Genomic DNA, 24,262 nt, shown 5'->3' on the forward strand with positions numbered 1-24,262 from the left:
GCGTTGTATGCTGGCAGTTAGCACGCTGTGAGTAAACGTTGAGAACTCAGTTAACACGCCTCGTCTGCATTATTTATAATTAGACAGACAACACACTTAATAGGAGCCATTTTGGGGTCTTTACATAAACACACAAATGGAAATGAAACGTCACATATCCCAGCATGCACCGCGCGCTTCTTCTACTTCTACGGGGAAAAAAGATGGCGGCTGTTTACCGAAGTTGCGAGACCGAAACTTTATGAAAATTAATCTTAATATTTATCCATATATAAAGCGCACCGGGTTATAAGGCGCACTGTCAGCTTTTGAGAAAATTTGTGGTTTTTAGGTGCGCCTTATAGTGCGGAAAATACGGTAATTTAAAGGTATGGCTATTTTGATGCAAAAAAAGAACCAAAGGTTACAAGCTCTTTCGTAAACAATTAGAGCTCGTAAATTGAGGTCCCACTGTACTTGATTTTATACATTTTCATGGATCCCTTGAGTGTGCGCAGTTTGGAAAATTAAGCTAAGAGTTTAAAATCACTGCTTAGGGTTTGTCCAGGAATTGAACACGGGACCTCTCGCACCCAAAGCGAGAATCATACCACTAGACCAACAAGCCCTATGTTAAATGCCACCAAATTTGATTCACTACAATTTTGATTGATCCCTTGAATGTACGCAGTTTGGAAAATTGAGCTGAGAGTTCAAAAGCACTGTTAGGGGCTTGTCCGGGAATTGAACCCGGGACCTCTCGCACCCTAAGCGAGAATCATACGACTCGACCAACAAGCCCCCAAAAAATCTCTATTCAACAAAAATTCTCATGAATTGTGAGATTTTAACAGGAAATACAATCTAAAACTACGTTAGTATATTGCACTTTTACCACTAATTTAAAGGTATGGCTATTTTGAAAGAAAAAAAAGAACTAAGGGTTACAATGTCTTTCGTAATCAATTAGAGCTCGTAAATTGAGGTCCCACTGTACTTGATTTTATACATTTTCATGGATCCCTTGAGTGTGCGCAGTTTGGAAAATTAAGCTAAGAGTTTTAAATCACTGCTTAGGGCTTGTCCAGGAATTGAACCCGGGACCTCTCGCACCCTAAGCGAGAATCATACGACTAGACCAACAAGCCCCAGAAAATCAACTTTCAACAAAAATTCTCATGAATTGTGAGATTTTAACAGGGAATACAATCTAAAACTACGTTAGTATATTGCACTTTTACCACTAATTTAAAGGTATGGCTATTTTGATGCAAAAAACAGAACTAAGGGTTACAAGCTCTTTCGTAATCAATTAGAGCATCGTAAATTGAGGTCCCACTGTACTTGATTTTATAAATTTTCATGGATCCCTTGAGTGTGCGCAGTTTGGAAAATTAAGCTAAGAGTTTAAAGTCACTGCTTAGGGCTTGTCCAGAAATTGAACCCGGGACCTCTCGCACCCAAAGCGAGAATCATACCACTAGACCAACAAGCCCTATGTTAAACGCCACCAAATTTGATTCACTACAAGTTTGATTGATCCCTTGAATATGCCCAGTTTGTAAAATTGAGCTGAGAGTTCAAAAGCACTGTTAGGGGCTTGTCCGGGAATTGAACCCGGGACCTCTCGCAGCCTAAGCGAGAATCATACGACTAGACCAACAAGCCCCAAAAACCACCATTCAACAAAAATTCTCATGAATTGTGAGATTTTAACAGGGAATACAATCTAAAACTACGTTAGTATATTGCAATTTTACCACTAATTTACAGGTATGGCTATTTTGAAAGAAAAAAAAAGAACTAAGGGTTACAAGCTCTTTCGTAATCAATTAGAGCTCGTAAATTGAGGTCCCACTGTACTTGATTTTATACATTTTCATGGATCCTTTGAGTGTGCGCAGTTTGGAAAATTAAGCTAAGAGTTTAAAATCACTGCTTAGGGCTTGTCCAGGAATCGAAAGCACCCAAAGCGAGAATCATACCACTAGACCAACAAGCCCTATGTTAAATACCACCAAATTTGATTCACTACAATTTTGATTGATCCCTTGAATGTGCGCAGTTTGGAAAATTGAGCTGAGAGTTCAAAAGCACTGTTTGGGGCTTGTCCGGGAATTGAACCCGGGATCTCTCCACCCTAAGCGAGAATCATACCACTAGACCAACAAGCCCTAAATTACATGCCACCAAATTCTCAAAAAAGTTTATATTTTATCTGTGGAGACAATTTGTAACTGCACTTTTATTAACAAAAAATGTGATTCACCACAATTTTCATTGTTCCCTTGAGTGGGCGCAGTTTGGAAAATTGAGCTGAGAGTTCAAAGCACCATTAAGGGCTTGTCCGGGAATTGAACCCAGGACCTCTCGCACCCAAAGCGAGAATCTTAACACTAGACCAACAAAATGTTAACATTGGTCATTATGAGGTATTATGTGTAGAATTTTTAGGACAAAAATGAATGTATTCCATTTTAAAATAAGGCTGTAACAAAATGTGGAGAAAATGAAGTGATGTGAATACTTTCCGGGTGCAGTGTGCAAACACAATAATCAACATGGTGGTAGATGACATTAGCTATCAAAATCGATCCTTGATATGTATTATTTAAAATAATCTTTCATACAGATATTCTCAGTCGATAGCGCATGTGGCCAGTATGTCATTTTTACATCTTAAAAAAATAAATAAATCTATCAATATCTGAAGTTGCATCTTTTCCATTGCAGAGATGACGACGACATCAACGACGTGGCCTCCATGGCCGGCGTCAACCTGAACGAGGAGAGCGCCAGGATCCTCGCCACCAACTCGGAACTGGTGGGCACGCATATCCGCTCGTGTAAGGACGAAGCCTTCCTCCACCCGGGACTCCTCCATCGGCGGATCCTGGAAACAGGTGAGATCCCTCTCGTTCGGAAACGTCGGCCCCGGAATGTTCTCTTGGCGATGTTTCGCAACCGGCAGGGAAATCAAACGCGGGGTCATGATGAAATCACTGCGTGTTGTCTTCTGCGAGGAACATGTTGTGTCTGTATTTAAAGTGTCATCACTGAGGACACTTTTGATATTCTCGCCGCCTGCAGTTTTTGAGGCTCAGCCCTTTTATTTTGTTTTATCTTGTTTGCCCTCGGTTCAAATTTGATACACTTAACAATTCTCTCACCCCCCTTTAATGAATTCTTCAGTGGCTGTCTGAATTCACTGGACCTCGGGCGCAAACATAAATACTTTATGGCTTTGTCTTTTTAAGGCTGCCTGTCAGTTTGTCCCGTGGACCAAAGCTGGCGAGTTGAGAGGAATCCAGCTCGGCGGCGAGTCCTTGTATTGTGTGCCTTACAATCAATACAGAGCAAGACATCTTGATTTGTCGGCGTTGTCTAATAACCGTCTTCATTACCTTTTTCCGCTGCCGGCTGCACACTTTATTGCCACTTAGGGCTCTCCCTGCAGACTGGGTCCCAGTGACAATGTGTAATAATAAAACTGCGCCTGGCATGAGAGTAATCAAAAAAACACGACACCTAATTTCACGTGGCGGGGATCCCGGAGGTCCTCATCCCGTCGTATCTCCATTAAAGTATCTTCAGAAGAGCTGGGCTCGGTTGTTATCTCGTCACCTCGGGGCGCTGTGCGACTCGTTTTAAAAATATACATTCTCCCTTAAGAGGCGGCGCAGCGTGGCACGGTGGGGCAGGAGGCAAGGCCGCCCCCTGCCGGGGTGGTAGCACCTACGCAGCTTTGTTGTGTCAGTGATTGGCCTCGCCACGTTCCCAGCTGACAGCAGTCCGAGGGAGGCTCCCCGGGCCTGCCAGGTCCGTTCAATCAGAGAATCCTTTTGTTTTTTTACGCACAAAACAGAATTATTATTATTTTTTTTTCCGTTTTACTCTCGCACAACCCGATAAAACTTCCCCTTGTTCTTGGTCTGGAACAGCAGGTGTAATTTTTTTGTATCACAATATTAGTGTTTCATATCTTCATTAGGGCTGCAACAACTAATCGATTAAATCGATTAAAATCGATTATAAAAATAGTTGGCGATTAATTAAGTCATCGATTCGTTGGATCTATGCTATGCGCATGCGCACAGGCTAATTTTTTAAATTTTTTAAATTTTTTATAAACCTTTATTTATAAACTGCAACATTTACAAACAGCTGAGAAACAATAATCAAAATAAGTATGGTGCCAGTATGCTGTTTTTTTTCAATAAAATACTGGAAAGGATATAAATGTAGTTTGTCTCTTTTATCCGGTTATTAATCGATTAATCGGAGTAATGATCGACAGATTAATCGATTATCAAATTAGTTGTTAGTTGCAGCCCTAATCTTCTTATTGTTAATATTTTTTATGACCTATCGAAAATAAAGACCAGGGAAAAATATATTAAATATAATATATTAAAAATATATTAGATGTGAACATTTTTATTTTAAATGTAACCTTTCCCTGATTATAATCCCCTCAGCTGTTAAAGCTAGAAAGGAAATTAAAGCAGGGAAAAGACTTCATGTAAAGAAAATTCTATAATCACATTGAACACTTAAAAATAACCTCTTAAAATCAAGGGGCAAAAAGAAGGAATACGTACAAAAGAAATGCTTAATTAAGTGTATTAAAATAGGGAAAATTGTGAAAATATAAACATAGAAAAACCTGAGAAGAACTATTTTATGTGTGAATGTGAGTGTGAATGTTGTCTGTCTATCCGTGTTGGCCCTGCGATGAGTTGGCGACTTGTCCAGGGTGTACCCCGCCTTCCGCCCGATTGTAGCTGAGATAGGCTCCAGCGCCCCCCGCGACCCCAAAGGGAATAAGCGGTAGACAATGGATGGATGGATGGAACTATTTTATGCAGGTTTAATGCCAATAATTTGCGGCTGTGCTCTAAAGCAGTGGTCCCCAACCACCGGGCCGCACAAGAAATTAAAAAAAATAAATAAAATAAAATAAAATAAAAAAAAAAATATATATATATATATATTTTTAAATTTCTTCTTAATATATATATATATATATATTCGTTTTTTTAATTAAATCAACATAAAAAACACAGGATACACTTACAATTAGTGCACCAACCCAAAAAACCTCCCTCCCCCATCTACACTCATCCACACTCATTCGCACAAAAGGGTTGTGTCTTTCTGTTATTAATATTCTGGTTCCTACATTTTATATCATTATAGAACAATACAGTCTGCAGGGATACAGTCCGTAAGCAAAAAAAAATAAAGAAAAAATACCAATGCCATTTTGCTAAACTCTTCATAAGAATATTAATTTCTTATATTTAAAATTTTATATATATATATATATATATATATATATATATATATATATGTTACTCTTAAGGCATCACTGCAGGCCTTGTAAGGTTGTCTTTGCATGCATGTTATAGAATTTTACATTACATTTTCAATGATGATAATGTTAGTAATTTATCTAGTAAAAAAACAAAAAAATATGTGGTACATTACATAGGACATGTAAGTGTCAAAAAGACAGCCAAAAGAGGTTGGTCGATGAGAACAAAGGTAATCTAAAGGTAAAATAAGTGTAGAAATGCACTCAATTGCAGGGAATGTAGTCTTGATTTTCAAAATGTGTACACAGAGACATGGTTCGCGCAAAGAGGTATATTTGGCTCGATCTAAAAATCTAAAGTTTGCAAATACAAGGGTTCATCATTCGAGGTTCCACTATTCTATTCTAATTGTTTTCATCTAGAAGTCCATTTTTCTTCTTAAAAATGGTGGTGTTTTTTGGGACCCGCATAGGAATAACGGCATTTCCATTCATTTTAATGGGGAACGTGGATTTTTGAGTATTATGAGTGACAAGCTCTGTCACAGAATCAATTACTAATCAACTCCTAAAACATAAAATAATATTGTCCTATAGTTCCACATTGTAAAACATTGGTTAGCACTAGGGATGTCCGATATTATCGGCCGATAAATGCTTTAAAATGTAATATCGGAAATGATCGGTATCGGTTTCAAAATGATCGGTATCGGTTTCAAAAACTAAAATTTACGACTTTTTAAAACATCGCTGTGTACACGGACGTAGGGAGAAGTACAGAGCGCCAATAAACCTTAAAGGCACTGCTTTTGCGTGCCGGCCTAGTCACGTAATATCTACGGCTTTTGACACACTCACAAGTGAATGCAAGGCGTACTTGGTCAACAGCCATACAGGTCACGCTGAGGGTGGCCGTATAAACAACTTTAACACTGTTACAAATATGCGCCACGCTGTGAACCCACACCAAACAAGAATGACAAACACATTTCGGGAGAACATCCGCACCATAATACAACATAAACACAACAGAACAAATACCCAGGACCCCTTGCAGCACTAACTCTTCCGGGACGCTACAATATACACCCACCTCAACCCCGCCCCCCCCCAACCCCACCCACTTCAACCTCCTCATGCTCTCTCAGGCAGAGCATGTCCCAAATTCCAAGCTGCTGTTTTGAGGCATGTTAAAAAAAATAATGCACTTTGTGACTTCAATAATAAATATGGCAGTGCCATGGTGGCATTTTTTTCCATAACTTGAGTTGATTTATTTTGGAAAACCTTGTTACATTGTTTAATACAACCAGTGGTGCATCACAACAAAATTAGGCATAATAATGTGTTAATTCCACGACTGTATATATCGGTATCGGTTGATATCGGAATCGGTAATTAAGAGTTGGACAATATCGGATATCGGCAAAAAAGCCATTATCGGACATCTCTAGTTAGCACTCTCGTTAGCAAATTACTTCCTCTGTCTTAATTGGCATTTTTTGTCTAAATGGAGCACCTGAAAGCAAACATATTCAAATGTATTGAGATGAACCGGACTGGACTTTTCTTACATGGCAGTATTTCAATTTCCTGTTCCATTGTCTTCATCACATTTTTCTTCTTTTGCCACCCTTCTTTGGTCAAAGCAATACTCCAAAGAAGCCCAAAAAACAAGATTTGCTGGGGTTTTTAACCTCCGTGTTTTTGTGAAGCGTCATTTTGATAGTACTGTATCGAGTTGTTATGCCGTTAAAGATGATTTTTAGAAGTGGAACTCTTTGACTCAGTCACTTAGGCTTTCTTTGAAATATCTTGTTTTCTGGAAGGAGCCGATTAGTGTTTTTTTCTTTGACCTTGCGACATCAGCACACGTGCCGCCGCAACTAATAATGAGGACGAAACGGGCTGCCTCTCTCCATTTTCAAAGCCCCGGCGAGTCAGTGGCACTGTATATGTATTGTTGGGCTGATTTAAATAATTGCTGTGGTTTACTTAAAAGGGTGCCAGAGAGGGAATTATGTTAATGGAGTCATTTAAAAAAGAAGTTAAAAGCAGATAACGTCTTGTTGTTTTTTTTTTTGTCATGACTTCAGATTGGTTTGGCTCGGAGGAAACTACATTACAGTATCCCTCCATGCGCGAAGATGGTCAAAGTCTTTTACACTTAGGCACAACTTTAATTCTGGGAGCTAATTGCACATTCTAATCCAGATACAGTGTGTTGTTGTCGTATAGCTTTACTACTTGTGTTTTATGTGTGAGGCTGTGTGTGCTCGACATGCAAAGTGCCAGCAAGTATCACATTTACTGTACTAATGCTGAGTCTTGTGAGTCGCGATTGGTGTCCAGGGAAAAGTGTATATTGTCGTTATTTATTTGTTGTACAGTGGGACCTGTTTATGTCAATGCCGACATTAGTGGTTGTCAACAGAACGGAAGTCCAAACCATACTTGCCAACCCTCCCGAATCTCCCGGGGCAACCATTCTTCCGAATTTCTCCCGATTTCCAGCCGGACTTAAGGCACGCCCCCTCCAGGTCCGTGCGGACCTGAGTGAGGACAGCCTGTCGTACCGTCCGCTTGGCCAACCAAAAAGTAACCACAGAACACTATACCGTATAGTGTTCTGTGGTTACTTTTTGGTTGGCCAACGGTTTACGTTGTATTGCGCACCCTGACGGCAAGTGTGGGAGTCGGTTCTGAAGTATGCAGTAAAGAGACGTAACTTCGTTCCCTCGCCTGGTTATTGACTCCAACCCAGAATATTACACTGCCCATACCTACGCTCCTTCAAAGGCTGTGCTACTGGCTGCAAAGCATTGCACTTTCAAATACAACAATGAGTAGAGAGGAGTGTTATGTGTGTATATGTGTAAATAAATGAACACTGAAATTCAAGTATTTATTTTATTTATATGTACTGTATTTTTCGGACTATAAGTCGCAGTTTTTTTCATAGTTTGGCCGGGCTCCAGTGCGACTTATATGTTTTTTTCCTTTTTTATTATGCATTTTCGGCAGGTGCGACTTATACTCCGGTGCGACTTATACTCCGAAAAATACGGTGTATATATATATATATATATATATATATATATATATATATATATATATATCCATCTTCTTCCGCTTATCCGAGGTCGGGTCGCGGGGGCAGCAGCCTAAGCAGGGAAGCCCAGACTTCCCTCTCCCCAGCCACTTCGTCCAGCTCTTCCTGTGGGACCCCGAGGCGTTCCCAGGCCAGCCGGGAGACATAGTCTTCCCAACGTGTCCTGGGTCTTCCCCGCGGCCTCCTACCGGTCGGACGTGCCCTAAACACCTCCCTAGGGATATATATATATATATATATATATATATATATATATATATATATATATATATATATATATATATATATATAAAATAAGATACATATATATATAGCTAGAATTCACTGAAAGTCAAGTATTTATTTTATATATATATATATATATATATATATATATATATATATATATATATATATATATATATATATATATATATATATATATATATATATATATATATATATATAAGTATATATATATATATATAAGAAATACTTGAATTTCAGTGAATTCTAGCTATAAATATACTCCTCCCTGTCAGGACTTGGTACTTGGGGTTTGTTTTCCCAGAAGGCAACGGAAAGTTGGCGCGGGCAAGACGGGAATGTGAGTACATGATTTTATTTAACACTATCAAAAAAGAACAAACGGAAGGCGCGCACAATGGCGGAGGTGCAAAACTTGGCTAACGAAAACAAAAGACTTGCACAAAGGCAAAAAACTATAAACATGAAACAAAAACTTACTTGGCATGGGACTGTGAACATGGCATGAAGCAGAGTGATGATAACGGGTGATGTTGCCAGGCAGACTAACTGAATACAATGGACTTAAATACTACAGACATGATTGACAACAGGTGTGTGAGACCGAACGTGAAAACAGGTGCAACTAATCGGTCGTCATGGTGACAAAACAAGAGTGCACAAATAGTCCAAAAATAAAACCGAACATAACTAAAACAAAACATGATCACACAGACATGACACTCCCAATCTCCCGAATTTGGAGGTCTCAAGGTTGGCAAGTATGGTCAAAACTAAAATGAGCCAATCGCTTACACATTTACTTTGCGACTTTGGCCAGAGACATAACAAAATTTAACAAAACTTTTTCACAGATTTTCCTCTATATGTGCATATTTTTGTTCTGATTCTTCTATTTTTTTAATATGATGTTTTATGGTCTTCTATAATAGGGCCTGATCTATGAAGATCCAAATACAATACTCTAAACCAGTGTTTTTCAACCACTGTGCCGTGGCACACTGGTGTGCCGTGAGAGATAGTCTGGTGTGCCGTGGGAGTTGATCTAATTTCACCTATTTGGGTTAAAAATATTTTTTGCAAACTAGTAATTATAGTCTGCAAATGATGTGTTGTTGTTGAGTGTCGGTGCTGTCTCGAGCTCAGCAGAGTAACCGTGTAATACTCTTCCACATCAGTAGGTGGCAGCCGGTAGCTAATTGCTTTGTAGATGTCGGAAACAGCGCGAGGCAGTGTGCAGGTAAAAAGGTGTCTAATGCTTAAACCAAAGATAAACAAAAGGTGAGCGCACCTAAGAAAAGGCATTGAAGCTTAGGGAAGGCTATGCAGAACAAAACTAAAACTGAACTGGCTCCAAAGTAAACAAAAACAGAATGCTGGACGACAGCAAAGACTTACTGTAGGGCAAAGACGGCGTCCACAATGTACATCCGAACATAATATGACAATCAACAATGTCCACACTAAGAAGGATAAAAACAACTGAAATATTCTTGATTGCTAAAACAAAGTAGATGCGGGAACTATCGCTCAAAGGAAGACATAAAACTGCAACAGGAAAATACCAAAAAAAAGAGAGAGACACCAAAATAGGAGCGCAAGACAAGAACTAAAACACTACGCACGGGTAAACAGCAATAAACTCAAAATAAGTCACGGCGTGACGTGACAGGTCGTGACAGTACACCTACTTTGAGACAAGAGCTATAATGATGCATGCTTGGTCATGGTTTAAAGTCATATCCAACAATTGCGACAACAACGTTTTACTGTCAGCTGAGTTTAGTTTTTTAGTGATTTCTGCTGGTGGTGTGCCTCCGGATTTTTTTCAACACAAAAAATGTGCCTTGGCTCGAAAAAGGTTGAAAAGCACTGCTCTAAACAGCGTGTGCAAACAATAAAATTATGTGTACTATTAGTGGGCGTGTTGCGTGTGATCTGCTAAGACTGGTGCAGACCGCCTGATTTAAATCAGGCGTGTACTATACAGGGCTTTCACCATGGAGACACTCATTTGCTGCACATGCTTTAGGGCGGGACGATTAATTGGATTTTGATTTCGATTATTGCTTCTCACGATCATGAAAATATAATAACTGAAAAAAAAAGATTAGTTGACCGCACATTGTGCTTGCAAATTTCGGAGTTCCCCTTAAAAAGAAAGAAAAGGCTAAAATACTTAGATTGAGGGTCTTATTGGAGTTATGGCTGTATACAGTCGTGATCAAAAGTTTACATACACTTGTAAAGAGCATAATGTCATGGCTGTCTTCAGTTTCCAATACTTTCTACAACTTTTATTTTTTTGTGATAGAGTGATTGGAGCACATACTTGTTGGTCACAAAAAACATTCATGAAGTTTGGTTCTTCTTTTACACTTAGGCACAACTTTAATTCTGGGAGCTAATTGCACATTCTAATCCAGATACAGTGTGTTGTTGTCGTATAGCTTTACTACTTGTGTTTTATGTGTGAGGCTGTGTGTGCTCGACATGCAAAGTGCCAGCAAGTATCACATTTACTGTACTAATGCTGAGTCTTGGGAGTCGCGATTGGTGTCCAGGGAAAAGTGTATATTGTCGTTATTTATTTGTTGTACAGTGGGACCTGTTTATGTCAATGCCGACATTAGTGGTTGTCAACAGAACGGAAGTCCAAACCATACTTTCCAACCCTCCCGAATTTTCCGGGAGATTCACGAATTTCAGTGCCTCTCCCGAAAATCTCCCGGGACAACCTTTCTCCCGAATTTCTCCCGATTTCCAGCCGGACTTAAGGCACGCCTCCTCCAGGTCCGTGCGGACCTGAGTGAGGACAGCCTGTCGTACCGTCCGCTTGGCCAACCAAAAAGTAACCACAGAACACTATACCGTATAGTGTTCTGTGGTTACTTTTTGGTTGGCCAACGGTTTACTTTGTATTGCGCACCCTGACGGCAAGTGTGGGAGTCGGTTCTGAAGTATGCAGTAAAGAGACGTAACTTCGTCCCCTCGCCTGGTTATTGACTCCAACCCAGAATATTACACTGCCCATACCTACGCTCCTTCAAAGGCTGTGCTACTGGCTGCAAAGCATTGCACTTTCAAATACAACAATGAGTAGAGAGGAGTGTTATGTGTGTATATGTGTAAATAAATGAACACTGAAATTCAAGTATTTATTTTATTTATATGTACTGTATTTTTCGGACTATAAGACTTATATTTATATACATTTATACATTTATTATTTATTTATATGTTTTTTTCCTTCTTTATTATGCATTTTCGGCAGGTGCAACTTATACTCCGGTGCGACTTATACTCCGAAAAATACGTTTTATATATATATATATATATATATATATATATATATATATATATATACATATATATATATATATATATATATATATATACATATATATATATATATATATATATATATATATATATATATATATATAATAAAATACATATATATATAGCTAGAATTCACTGAAAGTCAAGTATTTATTTTATATATATATATATATATAAGAAATACTTGAATTTCAGTGAATTCTAGCTATAAATATACTCCTCCCTGTCAGGACTTGGTCCTTGGGGTTTGTTTTCCCAGAAGGCAACGGAAAGTTGGCGCGGGCAAGACGGGAATGTGAGTACATGATTTTATTTAACACTATCAAAAAAGAACAAACGGAAGGCGCGCACAATGGCGGAGGTGCAAAACTTGGCTAATGAAAACAAAAGACTTGCACAAAGGCAAAAAACTATAAACATGAAACAAAAACTTACTTGGCATGGGACTGTGAACATGGCATGAAGCAGAGTGATGATAACGGGTGATGTTTCCAGGCAGACTAACTGAATACAATGGACTTAAATACTACAGACATGATTGACAACAGGTGTGTGAGACCGAACGTGAAAACAGGTGCAACTAATCGGTCGTCATGGTGACAAAACAAGAGTGCACAAATAGTCCAAAAATAAAACCGAACATAACTAAAACAAAACATGATCACACAGACATGACACTCCCGCCTTAACCCCCCCACCCAATCTCCCGAATTTGGAGGTCTCAAGTTTGGCAAGTATGGTCAAAACTAAAATGAGCCAATCGCTTACACATTTACTTTGCGACTTTGGCCAGAGACATAACAAAATTTAACAAAACTTTTTCACAGATTTTCCTCTATATGTGCATATTTTTGTTCTGATTCTTCTATTTTTTTAATATGATGTTTTATGGTCTTCTATAATAGGGCCTGATCTATGAAGATCCAAATACAATACTCTAAACCAGTGTTTTTCAACCACTGTGCCGTGGCACACTGGTGTGCCGTGAGAGATAGTCTGGTGTGCCGTGGGAGTTGATCTAATTTCACCTATTTGGGTTAAAAATATTTTTTGCAAACTAGTAATTATAGTCTGCAAATGATGTGTTGTTGTTGAGTGTCGGTGCTGTCTCGAGCTCAGCAGAGTAACCGTGTAATACTCTTCCATATCAGTAGGTGGCAGCCGGTAGCTAATTGCTTTGTAGATGTCGGAAACAGCGCGAGGCAGTGTGCAGGTAAAAAGGTGTCTAATGCTTAAACCAAAGATAAACAAAAGGTGAGCGCACCTAAGAAAAGGCATTGAAGCTTAGGGAAGGCTATGCAGAACAAAACTAAAACTGAACTGGCTCCAAAGTAAACAAAAACAGAATGCTGGACGACAGCAAAGACTTACTGTAGGGCAAAGACGGCGTCCACAATGTACATCCGAACATAATATGACAATCAACAATGTCCACACTAAGAAGGATAAAAACAACTGAAATATTCTTGATTGCTAAAACAAAGTAGATGCGGGAACTATCGCTCAAAGGAAGACATAAAACTGCAACAGGAAAATACCAAAAAAAAGAGAGAGACACCAAAATAGGAGCGCAAGACAAGAACTAAAACACTACGCACGGGTAAAATAAGTCACGGTGTGACGTGACAGGTCGTGACAGTACACCTACTTTGAGACAAGAGCTATAATGATGCATGCTTGGTCATGGTTTAAAGTCATATCCAACAGTTGCGACAACAACGTTTTACTGACAGCTGAGTTTAGTTTTTTAGTGATTTCTGCTGGTGGTGTGCCTCCGGATTTTTTTCAACACAAAAAATGTGCCTTGGCTCGAAAAAGGTTGAAAAGCACTGCTCTAAACAGCGTGTGCAAACAATAAAATGACGTGTACTATTAGTGGGCGTGTTGCGTGTGATCTGCTAAGACTGGTGCAGACCGCCTGATTTAAATCAGGCGTGTACTATACAGGGCTTTCACCATGGAGACACTCATTTGCTGCACATGCTTTAGGGCGGGACGATTAATTGGATTTTGATTTCGATTATTGCTTCTCACGATCATGAAAATATAATAATTGAAAAAAAAAGATTAGTTGACCGCACAATGTGCTTGCAAATTTCGGAGTTCCCCTTAAAAAGAAAGAAAAGGCTAAAATACTTAGATTGAGGGTCTTATTGGAGTTATGGCTGTATACAGTCGTGATCAAAAGTTTACATACACTTGTAAAGAGCATAATGTCATGGTTGTCTTCAGTTTCCAATACTTTCTACAACTTTTATTTTTTTGTGATAGAGTGATTGGAGCACATACTTGTTGGTCACAAAAAACATTCATGAAGTTTGGTTCTTTTATGAATTAATTATGGGTCTACTGAAAATGTGAGCAAATCTGCTGGGTCAAAAGTATACATACAGCAATGTTAATATTTGCTTACATGTCCCTTGGCAAGTTTCACTGCAATAAGGCGCTTTTGGTAGCCATCCACAAGCTTCTGGGAAGCTTCTGGTTGACATTTTCACCACTCCTCTTGACAAAATTGGTGCAGTTCAGCTAAATTTGTTGGTTTTCTGACATGGACTTGTTTCTTCTGCATTGTCCACACGTTTAAGTCAGGACTTTGGGAAGGCCATTCTAAAACCTTAATTCTAGCCTGATATTGCCATTCCTTTACCACTTTTGACGTGTGTTTGGGGTCATTGTCCTGTTGGAACGCCCAACTGCGCCCAAGACCCAACCTCCGGGCTGATGAGTTTAGGTTGTCCTGAAGAATTTGGAGGTAATCCTCCTTTTTCATTGTCCCATTTAAAGCACCAGTTCCATTGGCAGCAAAAGAGGCCCAGAGCATAATACTACCACCACCATGCTGGACGGTGGGAATGGTGTTCCTGGGATTGAAGGCCTCACCTTTTCTCCTCCAAACATATTGCTGGGTATTGTGGCCAATCAGCTCAATTTTTGTTTCATCTGATCATCACATGGACAAAGATAAGTCCTTCTGGAGGAAAGTTCTGTGGTCAGATGAAACAAAAATTGAGCTGTTTGGCCACAAAAAAATAAGAGTTGTAGAAAGTATTGGAAACTCAAGACAGCCATGACATTATGTTCTTTACAAGTGTATGTAAACTTTTGATCGCGACTGTACCTATGCATATAAATGTGTAAGAAGTCGCCTCACGATATTTGATTATATATACTTTTTTACATATACCGTATTTTCCGCACCATAAGGCGCCCTGGGTTATAAGCCGCGCCTTCAATGAACGGCATATTTCAAAACTTTGTCCACCTATAAGCCGCCCCGTGTTGTAAGCCGCATCTAACTGCGCTAAAGGAATGTCAAAAAAACAGTCAAATAGGTCAGTCAAACTTTAATAATATATTAAAACCAGCGTGATGTGGGCGCGCATGGAATCGTATATCAACATGGACGGAGCTGCGTGAAGAAAGCCACCCGGCCTCTTCGCGTAAACTTAAACTTACCTTAACCACTCGCTCATCTTTTCTTCATCCATCCCTTCGAGTTAGCTTTTATGATGACGCCGGCTGGAAAGGTCTCTTTTGGCAAGGTCTTCCTTTTGAATATCACCATGGGTGGAAGTTTCTGGCCATTAGCATGGCAAGCTAGAACCACAGTGAAGGATGACTTCTCATTCCCTGTGGTGCGAATATTCACCGTACGTGCTCCCGTTGTATCCACAGTGCGGTTCACAGGAATATCATCTGCTGTGAAATAGTAATCCGTGTGCGGATGGAGAGATTAGTGCGGAAAATACGGTACTGTAAAACTGTAGAATTTGTAGGAAAAACTGGCAGCTTGGAATTTTTTTTCTACAGTATATTACTATAAATATAAAAACAGCACCACTATTTTTTATGGTACAATTTTTTTAGCATGAAATATACGGTTGTTTGTACATTGCATTACTGTAAATGGAAAAAAGGCACCAGATTTTTTTTTTTTACAGTAAAATACTGCTGACTAAGCTCCCATTTTTTCCAAAAAGTCTATTGTAATTTTTACCTTGTACACTTTGATGGTTAACTTACTTTTTCAAGATACACCTAACATTTGGTTGTAATAAGAAAACATGGTAACCTGGATTTAATGAGTTGGTCGAATTAGACTCGTTGTCAACATAAAATGACCGACTTGAGCTGTTTTCACTGTAAATGGTTGCGCTGATTAGTGATTGGGTCCGTCTCACTCCACAGCAAAGAAGTTTGGAGTCATGGACGTCCCCTTGGAGGTGGTGACGTTCATCTCGCACGCCGCCCAATCGCGACTTCGAACAGTTGTAGAAAAAGTGACGGCCATTGCGCAGCACCGGCTGGACTCCTGCAAGGTACGTAGCACAATTTATATTTCACGTTCAAAACATAACAGTAGAGAAGCCACTTATGTTTTTCACACAAAACCCAGCAAAGGTGGGAGATTGCCCTGAAATTGCCATTTTAACTTTTTTAGTTTTATACAGCACCACGGAAAATAAGTCAGAAACAAGCAGTTTTTTTTTTACTGTCGCTAATTACACTAAAATAAGGGAAAAGTATTGATAATAATTATGATGATGTAAATCATAATTATACTAATTATGGTTATAATGATAATTATTGCATTTATTATCAGAATCAGAAATACTTTAACCTCTTAAGGCCCAAGCTGTTTGTTTACATGCTTTTTTTTTTATTTCTCTTTACTATTTGGGCTTATTGGACCCTAATTTGATAAAAAATACAAATCATCTTTTTATATGATGTACTTAGTCCATAAGTACACAAATGTGTACTTCATGCTAATTTTTATTTTTACACTTTTTTTTCCAAATTCCATTGTATGTTATACTCTTCTGACACCACCAGATGGCAGTATAAGTGTCCATATGTCGGCATAAGATCCCAATTCAGTAGTGTACACAATTTTGGAAATAAGGGCTAAAAGGTGCTGTCCACGCATGTGGCCACTAAGGCCTTTAGAGGTTAATAATCCCCGAGGGGAAATTAAGATTTTCAGCACAATCCCATTCAAGATCAGACAAACATTACAGGGAGACAGAACAGGATCGCTGACGGGTCTGCCCCTTACAAAAAAGGTGAGAAACAGGTAAACGCTGGGAAGGGGGAAAAAAAATTCAGTCTAAGCCTGGGCCCCAGGAGAGGTGGTCCAGACTGAGGCCAAGGAATAAAACCTCATAGCCATAGCACACATAAACATGTGTGTAAGAGGGAAACATCAACAAACACAAAGGACATTAGAGACATTAAAAGAGCAGATCTGATGCAAACAGCCATTTCTACACACATATACACATAAAAACATACACTGTGGTGGCCTCTGCGGTGTTCCACGCCATCGTCTGCTGGGGTGGGGTTGAAGCATGGCCAGAGAAAGGAGCAGACCCAACAAAGCAACCAAGAGAGCTGACTCCACACTCGGCCGCCCACCAAATCTCGGCCAGTGTCCAGTCCGCATGGATGAGCGAGGATACGTCCAAGGAGACCGAGGTGTCCGATACCTGCTAATTCAGCCAAGACACTGGGAAGCTTGTCCGTCTCGGCGCTCAGCGCTAGCTCCGCAGCCGTGTCTCTTCATCCGCATCTCCTTCAGTCTCTCCAAACGCACTCTGGTGGGGCAGAGACCCAGCAGCTGGTCTCCATGGCCAAAAGGCTCCCGGGAGGCCGATCCAGAAGTTAACAAAAAAGAACCGCAGAAGTCACGAAAGTGCCACCCCTTGTCGCACAGTTCCAAAGGGTCCCGAACCAAAAGGCAAAAAAACAAAAAAAACAAATGAAAACCAGAGGGAAACATCAGGAACACAAAAGGATGACACAAGAGCACAGAGCTCCTGTGCAAACCAACACAAATTGGATACAGAAGGCCATACCAATCAATCAATCAATCAATCAATCAATCAATCAATCAATTCCTTTATTGTCATTGTCATAATAACACTTAAGTCATTCATGTCAAGGAGATTTTGTTTGAGCTTTGTCTCGCGGCATAGAAACTGCATTGAAGTGCAGGTTGACCATAGTCTACAGTTTAGCATTGTCAAAAAGATGGCGAATAGAGGGGTGTGGGGGTGGGAACAGTCAGATGTCTGATGGGTGTTACGTTGATGTTGCAGCAATGCAATGTCCAGAGCACAATTATTGAGGTGGTGAAGAGTGAGGTAATAAGATGGTCCGGGGCAGCAAAGGGGGAGGCTGTTCGTTTAGCAGTCTCACAGCCTGGGGATACAGACTGTGAGACATTCTGGTGGTCCTGATCTATACCTCCTTCCAGAGGGTGGCAGGTTGAAGAGGCCATGTGCTGGGGGGTATCTGTTCTTCAGGATGTTGTGTACTCGCTTTAGGAAGCAAGTTGTGTACATGGCACTCATCTCTGGGAGTATCGTCCTTGTAATTTTCCCCGACGCTTTAACCACTCGCTGGAGGGCCTGTTGGTTCGCTTTAGTGCAGCTAGCAAACCACACTAAAAAGCCGTAAGTGAGGACCATTACCATTGAGTTACCATTGATTTCTGCGGAATGTTTGCACATTTTAGTTTCCTCAAAAAAAAAAAAAAGACGTTGTTGGGCCTTTCCGACTGTAGAAGCAGTGTATTCATTATAAGACCAAGAAAATACTACTAAGGTCGTCCCTCTTGACAACGCAATTAGAAGATTTACTGTATCGCACGTTTTAGTTTTTTTTCTGGGTGGATGTTTTAAAGCAGAATCCTACATATTTTGCCAACGTTATTTAAGCATTTTTCAATTTTACGGTTGCATTGGCCACTAAATGAGACTAATCCAATCAGAGCGTGCTGTCTAGTATCGTGGCCATTGATAGGCTCAGCCTCAAGAAGACTTAGACTTCGACAAACGTTATTGATCCACAAGGGAAATTGTTCCACACAGTAGGTCAGTTACAAAGGGTGGAAAGGGTAAGGATGGAAAGGATAATGCACACAGGGGCACAAAAAGAGGGCGAAAACAAAAGGTATAAAGTAGACTAAAAATGTACCATATTAGCAATATAATGTATAACATATATGTAATATTTACATACTATGTATACATTATATAATATATACTGATATATTATATTTTTATATAATATATACAATATATAACAAATCCCAATTACCATGTACAATATTACAGTGTATGTAACAGCTATAGCAAAAAAAGGGAAGCATAAAATAGAGAGTAGATCCAGCAGAAAATATACATTACTATAAGCACTACAATATTGAATTAAACCAGTGTTCATGTGACTATGTTGCATTTCTAAAGAGCTTTCATAATGTAAAAAACATATTGGATCAGGTTTGTTATGCTCTTGCTGTGAAAATATTCAATTTATAATTAATAATTCTACTTCGCAGAAATTAATTTTACCACGGTCGGGTCAGGAACCAATTACCCTATTTTTCAGACTACTAGACACACTAATAATCCTTTCATTTTCTCAATAATCGACAGTGCGCCTTATAACCCGGTGCGCCTAATGTACGGAATAATTCTGGTTGTGCATACCGACCTCGGAGCAATTTTATTTGGTACATGGTGTAATGATAAGTGTGACCAGTAGATGGCAGTCACACATAAGATATACGTGTTGACTGCAATATGACGCCAGTAAACAACACCAAAACTTTGAATGTTCCATTGAAAATAAAGAACATTACACACGGCACTCAAAAATCTGTCAAAATGTTTTAGTATGAGTTTGAAGCCGCACCGCTTGATGGATTGTCGGTCCATTACGGCTACCGTAGTCAGAGATACAAGTATTACTATGGTGTGTGTATAAGGACCGCAAAATGGCACCCACTAGCAGACATATTATCTGGCGTTTTGTTTCACAATATTATGCAAAACCAACTGTTCTTACCTTCTGGTACCTGCTGATGTGTATTTGAGATCTGCATAAGTCCTGAAAATTTGCGCACATCCGCCATTGTAGTCGGTGCCGATGCCGTAGTCAATAAGCTTCTTCTTTATCTCCATCTTCTTGTTATGGGACATTCACCCTCTGCTGTTGCCATTTCTAATATAAAGTAGTGTAAAGTTCTAATTAGAGATGTCCGATAATGGCTTTTTTGCCGATATCCGATATTCCGATATTGTCCGACTCTTAATTATCGATTCCGATATCAACCGATACCGATATATACAGTCATGGAATTAACACATTAATATGCCTAATTTTGTTGTGATGCCCCGCTGGATGCATTAAACAATGTAACAAGGTTATCCAAAATAAATCAACTCAAGTTATGTAAAAAAGTGCCAACATGGCACTGCCATATTTATTATTGAAGTCACAAAGTGCATATTTTTTAACATGCCTCAGAACAGCAGCTTGGAATTTGGGACATGCTCTCCCTGAGAGAGCATGAGGAGGTTGAGGTGGGCGGGGTTTTGGGGGGGTGGGTTGATGTGGGGGGGGGGTTGTATATTGTAGCGTCCCGGAAGAGTTAGTGCTGCAAGGGGTTCTGGGTATTTTTTCTTTTGTGTTACGGTGCGGATGTTCTCCCGAAATGTGTTTGTCATTCTTGTTTGGTGTGGGTTCACAGTGTGGCGCATATTTGTAACAGTGTTAAAGTTGTTTATACGGCCACCCTTAGTGTGACCTATATGGCCGTTGACCAAGACTGCCTTGCATTCACTTGTGTGTGTGAAAAGCCGTTGATATTATGTGATCGGGCCGGCACACAAAGGCAGTGCCTTTAAAGGGGAACATTATCACCAGACCTATGTAAGCGTCAATATATACCTTGATGTTGCAGAAAAAAGACCATATATTTTTTGAACCGATTTCCGAACTCTAAATGGGTGAATTTTGGCGAATTAAACGCCTTTCTATTATTCGCTCTCGGAGCGATGACGTCACGTTGTGACGTCACCATCGGGAAGCAATCCGCCATTTTCTCACTTTCGTCGGTGTGTTGTCGGAGGGTGTAACAACACGAACAGGGACGGATTCAAGTTGCACCAGTGGCCCAAAGATGCGAAAGTGGCAAGAAATTGGACGAAATGTGTTCAAAATACGAGGCTGTGGGGAAAGCCGACGGAATGGTCAGTAGTTTGTTCCGCACACTTTACCGACGAAAGCTATGCTACGACAGAGATGGCAAGAATGTGTGGATATCCTGCGACACTCAAAGCAGATGCTGACATCAACTCCAAAACTGGACGGATCAGCTTTCAGGAAAAGAGAGCGGATGAGGGTATGTCTACAGAATATATTAATTGATGAAACGTTATTCATTACTCGCGGTTTTACGTAAATTATTATATATAAACTGTGTTTACCAATAATTTAGCTTAAAAACATTTATTTTTTTCAATCAATTGAGTACATTCGGGTAGTCTTGTGTAATGCAGTATTTTGTGTCTATTTAGGTATGGCTAACCTGAGTGCTGAAATTTTGGACAAATATATGTTCTTAGCGCGCCTGAAATGGGCTGTCTGCACTCTCAAAGTGCATGTTGTTGCCAAATGTATTTCATATGCTGTAAACCTAGTTCATAGTTGTTAGTTTCCTTTAATGCCAAACAAACACATACCAATCGTTGGTTAGAAGGCGATCGCCAAATTCGTCCTCGTTTTCTCCCGTGTCGCTGGCTGTCGTGTCGTTTCCGATATGGCTCAATAGCTTCAGTTTCTTCTTCAATTTCGTTTTCGCTACCTGCCTCCACACTACAACCATCCGTTTCAATACATGTGTAATCTGTTGAATCGCTTAAGACGCTGAAATCCGAGTCTGAATCCGAGCTAATGTCGCTATAGCTTGCTGTTCTATCCGCCATGTTTGTTTGTGTTGGCTTCACTATGTGATGTCACAGGAAAATGGACGGGTGTTTATGACGATGGTTAAAATCAGGCACTTTGAAGCTTTTTTTAGGGATATTGCGTGATGGGTAAAATTTTGAAAAAAACTTCGAAAAATAAAATAAGCCACTGGGAACTGATTTTTAATGGTTTTAACCCTTCTAAAATTGTGATAATGTTCCCCTTTAAGGTTTATTGGCGCTCTGTACTTCTCCCTACATCTGAGTACTTAGCGCCGTTTTAAAAAGTCATAAATTTTACTTTTTGAAACCGATAACGATAATTTTGAAACCGATACCGATAATTTCCGATATTACATTTTAAAGCATTTATCGACATCTCTAGTTGTAACTTATATCTCGCTACGAATCCGCTAAAAACTACCAGTGTAGTGAGTTTACATAATTCACCCACGGAACTTTAGTTATTAGACAGTTCCGGTCGGATGGTTTTTCACAGGACACATTTCCGGCCTTGTTGTTGCACTAGTGAGCCACGGATGAGAAGATGCTGCTCCGTTGTTGATTGAAGTAAAGTCTGAATGTCATTAAAACAGTTAGCGCCATCTTTTGACACTTCTTCCACGCCCGTCCTTGCACGCTACACCGCTACAACAAAGATGACGGAGAGAAGACGCTGTCGAAGGTGAGCCACGTAAATAAGACCGCCCACAAAACGGCGTATCCTGAAGTGACTGTCAGAGAGCGACTTGAAGATGATCTGTAAAACATAATCTATGCAACATTTTGACCAAAGAACCACCATTACATGTTATGTAGACCACAAGGAAATGTTTTAAATTTAGAAAAAAATCATAATATGACCCCTTTTGCATGAAAAAAGACCTGAATAGACCCACTCATCGGCAGTGCGCCTTATAATCTGGTGCGCCCTATGGTCCAGAAAATAAAAGAGGGATTATTGCGCTTTACTAATGATAATAATATATATTAAAAAAAAATTGCAAACAATAACATTGAATAAGCTATTGATTTAATACAAAAATCAATTAAAATATATTAAGAGGGGAGCCCTAATATTTGTGTACAGCAGGAATGTAGAAAAAATCCTCATCCACCCATGTAATGTATTTTATAAAAAATACCTAAATGTCCTACACTGCTGATAATACATAAACAACAGATCAAAACTAGATTCTGAATAAATTAAAAAAAATCAACAATTTTTTTATTATTATTGTTTTCCAATAACTTTGTCCACATTTATTTCCACCTACCAAAACAGTGTTTCTTACTTCTGAAAAGTAGAGGAAGTAAGTTCATTACCATTGAAAAGTAGGGTAAAAGCGACAATATGCGTGTCCTAAACTTGCTGACAAAATGCATATGTACTACTAAAATAATAAATATATACGAGTTAAAATGGGAACCCATTTATCTTAAGTTGATAAAGTCTGCGACTGGCAGTCTGTAAAAACTTCCGATCTAAAGGAAGGCTTCTGTGCTTTCAACATTATGGGTGACTTTACCTGTTGTAGCCGTCGACTATAAGAATATAAGCACGCTTAATTGGCTGACATTAAAGCGCAGCCATGCAGCTCTGTTGGGAATTTTGAAAACGTGTTTTTCCTGACACCGAGCAGGAGGAAGAGCGTCGCCGTAGCCGGCCCCACGTCTTGTTTTGCCTTTTTCATTCCCGCTTCCTTTTTTTTTTTTTTTTTTTGTGGTTTTGCAAATGAGGTGTGTGAGCGCGACTTGGAAGCTCTGTGAAGCCACTTTGTTGACATCAGCGGGAAAAAAAAAAAAAGATGAAGAGGACCTTAAAGGAGCAACTGGGCTCCCCGGTTTGCGGTGGCAGGAGCATCGGCGAGAGTGCAAGCTCAGCGCTGCAACAAAGAGTAGGGAAGGCTGGATGAGAGCGGGGGTACGGGGGTGGGGGGGGGGGGGGGGGTCCTCTGATGTGTTCTCTCATCCACACACACTTAGCGATGGGAGCCGGAAGAGCAGAAAGAGAGCGGCGCACACCTGCTCGCATGAACATGTGAAATAAGCAATTATCTTATTAACTTTTCATAACCTGCAAAAGTTGTTTTTTTTTTTCTACGCATTACCTTTCGGTTCCCCCAAGAGAAGGCTTATCTGTAAATAGTGTTTTAAAGCGTGCGCCCACACTGGTGGTTATCTACTCTGGATGGCTGGGAATCCTATTTTTTGTCTTCCTAATGAGGAGCTAATGTTTGCTCCCTGCAACTTCCACCCTCACAAGTTTGTTTTTGCAACCGCTGCTGTTGCGACACAGCTCGTCATAACAGATCAATGCATTTACATGCTTTTAGCTTTAAAACTATCCTCAAATACTGATCGAACGATAAGATTACCGTATTTTCCGGACCACAGGACACATTAAAGGAGTCATATTATTATTATTTATTTCTAAATGTAAAACACTTCCTTGTGGTCTACATAACATGTAATGGTGGTTCTTTGGTCAAAATGTTGCATAGA

General features: G+C 39.7%; 1 protein-coding gene and 1 non-coding gene across 2 annotated transcripts in view; one reads left to right on the forward strand and one right to left on the reverse strand.

Annotated features, from left to right (window-relative positions):
• Positions 1 to 24,262, forward strand: part of LOC133608919 (transcription initiation factor TFIID subunit 4-like) — a 328,756-nt gene that overhangs the window by 122,729 nt on the left and 181,765 nt on the right. Inside the window, exons 10-11 of the mRNA XM_061964571.2 lie at positions 2,713 to 2,882; positions 16,188 to 16,318. Coding sequence (XP_061820555.2) covers positions 2,713 to 2,882; positions 16,188 to 16,318 — 301 coding nt within the window. The remainder of the gene's footprint in view (positions 1 to 2,712; positions 2,883 to 16,187; positions 16,319 to 24,262) is intronic.
• On the reverse strand, positions 1,403 to 1,474 carry trnap-ugg (transfer RNA proline (anticodon UGG)). Its single transcript has one exon. It is a non-coding gene; the product is annotated as a tRNA-Pro (tRNA).

This window comes from Nerophis lumbriciformis, linkage group LG06 (assembly GCF_033978685.3).
Source record: "Nerophis lumbriciformis linkage group LG06, RoL_Nlum_v2.1, whole genome shotgun sequence".
NCBI classification, from domain to species: Eukaryota; Metazoa; Chordata; class Actinopteri; order Syngnathiformes; family Syngnathidae; genus Nerophis; species Nerophis lumbriciformis.